Source organism: Morone saxatilis, unplaced genomic scaffold, assembly GCF_004916995.1.
Source record: "Morone saxatilis isolate NCDOM2014 unplaced genomic scaffold, NCSU_SB_2.0 Contig10, whole genome shotgun sequence".
NCBI classification, from domain to species: domain Eukaryota; kingdom Metazoa; phylum Chordata; class Actinopteri; family Moronidae; genus Morone; species Morone saxatilis.
Genome location: NW_023339652.1, coordinates 5407754 through 5412600, shown reverse-complemented (window position 1 = coordinate 5412600; position 4847 = coordinate 5407754). Strand labels below are relative to the sequence as shown.

At 38.9% G+C, this 4847-nt stretch overlaps 1 protein-coding gene across 1 annotated transcript in view; it reads right to left on the bottom strand.

The window, feature by feature from the left end:
- gnai1 (guanine nucleotide binding protein (G protein), alpha inhibiting activity polypeptide 1) overlaps positions 1 to 757 on the bottom strand; it is a 14756-nt gene extending 13999 nt beyond the window's left edge. The window contains exon 1 of the mRNA XM_035677037.1: positions 269 to 757. Coding sequence (XP_035532930.1) covers positions 269 to 386 — 118 coding nt within the window. The 5' untranslated portion in view covers positions 387 to 757. The remainder of the gene's footprint in view (positions 1 to 268) is intronic.
- Between the last annotated feature and the right edge of the window lie 4090 nt (positions 758 to 4847).

Here is a 4847-nt window from a genome sequence, read left to right as displayed (position 1 = left end):
GTTGCATTCTGTGAACGTTAGTTGACAACTGACGGTTAAAAGGAGGGGAGCACGCGCTAGCTATGCGGAATTGAAAACTCCCGTTAAACACTTCCTAACTGACACCACCTCAAAACGACCACTAACGGAAACATTAACCGACACTAATGTGGTTTTCCACGGCAGGGTGAGTTACCCCGACACACACACACACACACCGAAGTTCACCCCTCTTTTCACCTCCTCTTCCCTCTCTCACTCTCTCTCCATCTTCTCCTCCTTCCCTTACCGAGCAGCAGCAGCTTGACCTCCCTGGCTGCCTTCTCCCCGTCGTCCCGCAGATTCCTGTCGATCATTTTGCTGCGCTCCACCGCCGCCTTGTCCTCCGTGCTCAGTGTGCATCCCATCCTCGACTGTGTGTCCTTCAGACCCCCAGACGGTGTGTGTACCAAAAACAAAAACCTAAAACACCATATATACCCACATTAAATGGTAAAAAACTGCCTTCACTCCGCACACACGCCCTTTTTTTTTTTTTTAAATGACAGGCAATTGATCTGTACGGGAGGGGGGGGAAGGGGAAGCGAATCGACTTTTAAAAAAAAAAAATAGTGTTTCTTCTGAAATATTTTCGGTTTCAAAAATCCTCCTTGCTTTCGGGGGGAAAGCTATGTTGATAGCGAAACAATTCCTTGATGTTGTGTCTCCTTCCCGTTAGCCTCCATTCGTTGCGGCGGCGACTACCAGTGTTGAATGTAGAGCTTCGACTGGAGAGCAGCGCGGTTTGTTCCGCAAGCAATAACAATCACACATCCGGTCTGGTTCTTCACAATAAAGGTGTTCATTTCACTTTTTTTTTTTTTTTTTTTTTAATGTTCTATTATTATTTTTTTTATGTACACACTTTTTATGTGTCCAGTTGTCTTTTTTTTATTATTTATTTATTTATTTATTTATTTATTTATTTATATATATTTTTTGTTGTGTTTTATCTTGTGTGATATAAGTCATTTCCATACGCCTAATAAAAAAAGGACTAATCTTTGCAAATATTCTCTGCAATATTTTCTATACTGTGCTAAAAGCCCATTTCTACTCTAAAACACATTAAATCCTTGGACTAATACTGTACACTGCAGTGTATACGCCATGCAGGAAATCTTTGTTAATGCACAAAATACCAGACTAGCAGCACACTAATCACATATAAGTGGTTGGAAAACACAAAATCACAGCAGGTCTATGGTACCAATGTGATATATTAATACCAAAATTAACTTAGAAAAGTGGTGTTCCTGGTTTTATTCTGGCAGAGAACCTTTGTTGCATGTCATTCTCCCTTTATTTTCATTATTTATGAACTTTGAGACCAAAATGTACACTGTAATTAATTTCTTTAACTATAACGCTGTATAAAAATGTAAAAATCCTTTATTTCAGTCTCATTAACTATCAAATATAAAGGAACACTGTACTGGGGACAAAAATGTAAACTACAGCTGACTGTGGCAGTCAAATGTTTGGCTACTGCAGTTATTATTACATAACACATGTACACATTAAATATATGTACAATCAAGGACGAATCATTACAGTCATTTTATTGGATGCTTTTTAGTCTATTATGTGCAGTCCTTACAGGAAAAAAAGAGGGCACATATTCTTGTTTTTTCATCAGTTTTCATGAAGCTGAGATTTCACCTGGTGTGTGTGTGACGATTAAATACCAAACCTCACAATTTATTTTTCTGACGCTTTTATTTTGAAGGTAGACGCCCAAACGGAAGCTACTTGACAGCGGAACGCATGTCAGACCCGCACACCCATAACTTCACTCACTGCTACCCAAATAAAAACCCATTATTTTCACATTATGGACCATATATATAATGTGACTTTTATTTTAATATACAATAAACTTATTTATTTACCTTGTGAGTCTCACTAACAGGATCTTTTTTTTTATATATATATAAAACTGCTATATTAAAATATATTATGTATATTCCCACTATTACATACAATACTTCTTCAATCATGTTACATTACCTGTTCAAGCTATAACTGTGTTGCCTACATTTCTAGAATGTATCGTCCCCATGGGAACCAAACCTCTAACCATGGCTGTCCCCTCCCCTACCCATTCAACTGTACATGACCATTGTTTGTGGTTTAAATAATTTAGCCTGTCGGACAAAGTCAAGTGTGAGTAGTCAACAGTCAGTGTAAAGGTTGGTGGTGTTCACTTCACACAGACCTTCCACACAAGCCCCCACGGTGTAAACATCTCCGCCTTTCCATCTCATTTTCATTTCAAATGTGGCTTTTTGGGAGAACATGCAAATTTGTGGTGTTGACATTTCCATTCTAATCCAGTGATGGCTGGAGGTTTCCCTCTTTGTCACCCAGGCCCTCTCCAGGTTTGAGATTACAAGCGCCAGAGGATGCATCCCGTAGGCAAAAAAAGGTTATGTCACTTTATCTCACACAGAAAATACCACAGACATGGAGTTCTTTGAAAGGGACAGTGTTCCCAATGACAGATGTATGTCTATATATACTCCTGCTTATATTAGGCATTATAAAATCCCTTTTTACTTTCATTTGTCTACATTATTTGTTATGTGAGGCTATCTATGTGTCCAACTGTACACATTATGCAAAAGAAAACTTGATTTGATGATAAACTGTGCACATGGTGATGAATTAGGAAAAACTGGCTTGTTAAACGCACACTTATAACTTATTATATGTTTTAAAACCCAGAATACAAACAACAATACAACATTATTGACATTATTAACATTTTAAAACCCTAAATTAATCATTAGATGAATAGAAACTGATTATTTGTGTGTCCAAAGAAGTCGGGACAGCAGCGATATCTGGTAGGAATCGGATATTTCTGCAGTTTATCCTCTGTTGCTTGCTGTTTTATTGCATTGCAATCTCTACAAGAAGTGCATTGTCAGACTCGAAATATGTCAATCTTTTTAAACAAATAGAACAGATTGACATAAATATTATCAATGACATGTTTTCAATAACAATATAAGCAACTGGCAGAGAAACACAAAGTCTATAGACCTAGTGTTGACCCACACATCCTGAAATCCAATCCGTCAACAATAAAGTCAGGTGAGATTCAAACTGTTGTAACAAGAAAGTTTGTTTAAATAGATGGAGACAGGTCTTTGGCAGAGAGACAGGGAGGGATGGACCAGGCAGGCCTTCTGCACTGGATGCTCAGTGAGTGGCGAGGGAATGATGGTGCTGCCCTCCAGTGGTGGTAATATGTAACTTCACGGTGCTGTAGAGCAGTATGAATATGACGGCTGGGAATAATACTGTGTGCTCAACCCTACAGCAGAGCACCACACAGTGCTGGAAGGCTTAAAGGGCCAACACAGCCAACGAAAGCAATGTCTTCTTCTTTAACACCCCGTATGATGTCATAGTGATGTCATCAGGGTTATGACGGTTTAGGCTAGGCTAAAAGAAAACTTATTACAATGGATGTGGATTTTAAGAGACACATGCATTTAGGGTGGGAGGAAAGGTACTATTCAGTTGAATTATGGGAACTGGGAGGTGTAGGATGTAGACTCTTTAATTTTATGTTCCAACCAGATGCTTTTCTTTTTAAATGTTCCTTATGTGTCCCATAAAAGTGCTGGTGAGAGTGCCTTTTGTTTTTATGCCCCTAAACTGTGAGATTTGCTGCCTCTGGATATTAGAAACCTATAATAAAAAAAACTATATGTTTTTAATCTGGCTTTTACCTTTGAGTAATGTTATAACCTTCATTTTTAGGTTTTAATCTTTGGCTTTTACATAATTTGTCTCCCTGGTGTTTTTTTTTTTTTCAAATCAGTGTTGTTCATTTTTGTTCCTATGTGTTCTTTCAGTTTGTTATGTGAAGGGCTGCGTGTTTGCATGAATGTCTTTAACACATGCACTGAGATTTAGCCAAGCGTCTGCCAAGAAGGGTTGGATCCATCGATCAGCATGTGCACAATCAAGGTTATATTGTTGCTAATTGACAAGTATCAGTTAATCATGTATATCACAATGATGAATCAAGATAAGCATTGCAAAATCTCTTTCAGACAGATAAAGGGCAATTCATTTTAATATCCCCCATGAAACTACACAACCACAAATACAGATAAGCTTTTCTCATGGTCTCTGCACGATGGGAATATAGTTAATAATTCATATATTCCTCCTTTTTTCTGTGTCTGGTAACCTTGTAGCTGGGATGAGCAGAAATTGGAGAGGAGACAAGAGAAACAGAACAGGAAAGAATGTAATAAGACTGAAATGTCTTTGAAGGTTTTCATCATCTAGGTCTCTGGATATCCAGAACTGATATATCTCACATCAATGAGGATTCAAATAAATGGCAAGTATTAAAATATAAAATACTATTGAAACAAATCGAAGATCAGACATAAACTTTTTATTTTATGCACTACGTCTCCGTGCACCAACTTTCCTCCTCAGCTCATTGCAGGTGTTATCTCCTGGTCTGATAGTGACTGCTGATACCCAAAGGTCATGTCTTTTAAGCTGAACCTTAAACTTGTCTTGTCATTATATAACTTCATTTATAGGAGGTACCTAGGCGCCTCCCAGAGGTGTCTGTACCTTTACCTGGCCTCAGCTGCTCTGTCAGCTCCTCTGATGTTACAGCCTGCCTGTGCTGCTGCTGCTGCTGCTGCCGGGTCGCAAACATAGACGAGCTGCACACACTAGCACACACCACAAACACAGACAGAAGGAGAACAGGCTGCCAGGCAGGCAGGAAGGCAGACAGACAGACAGACGTACGGAGAGGGAACGGACGGAGGGAAACGCACACCACC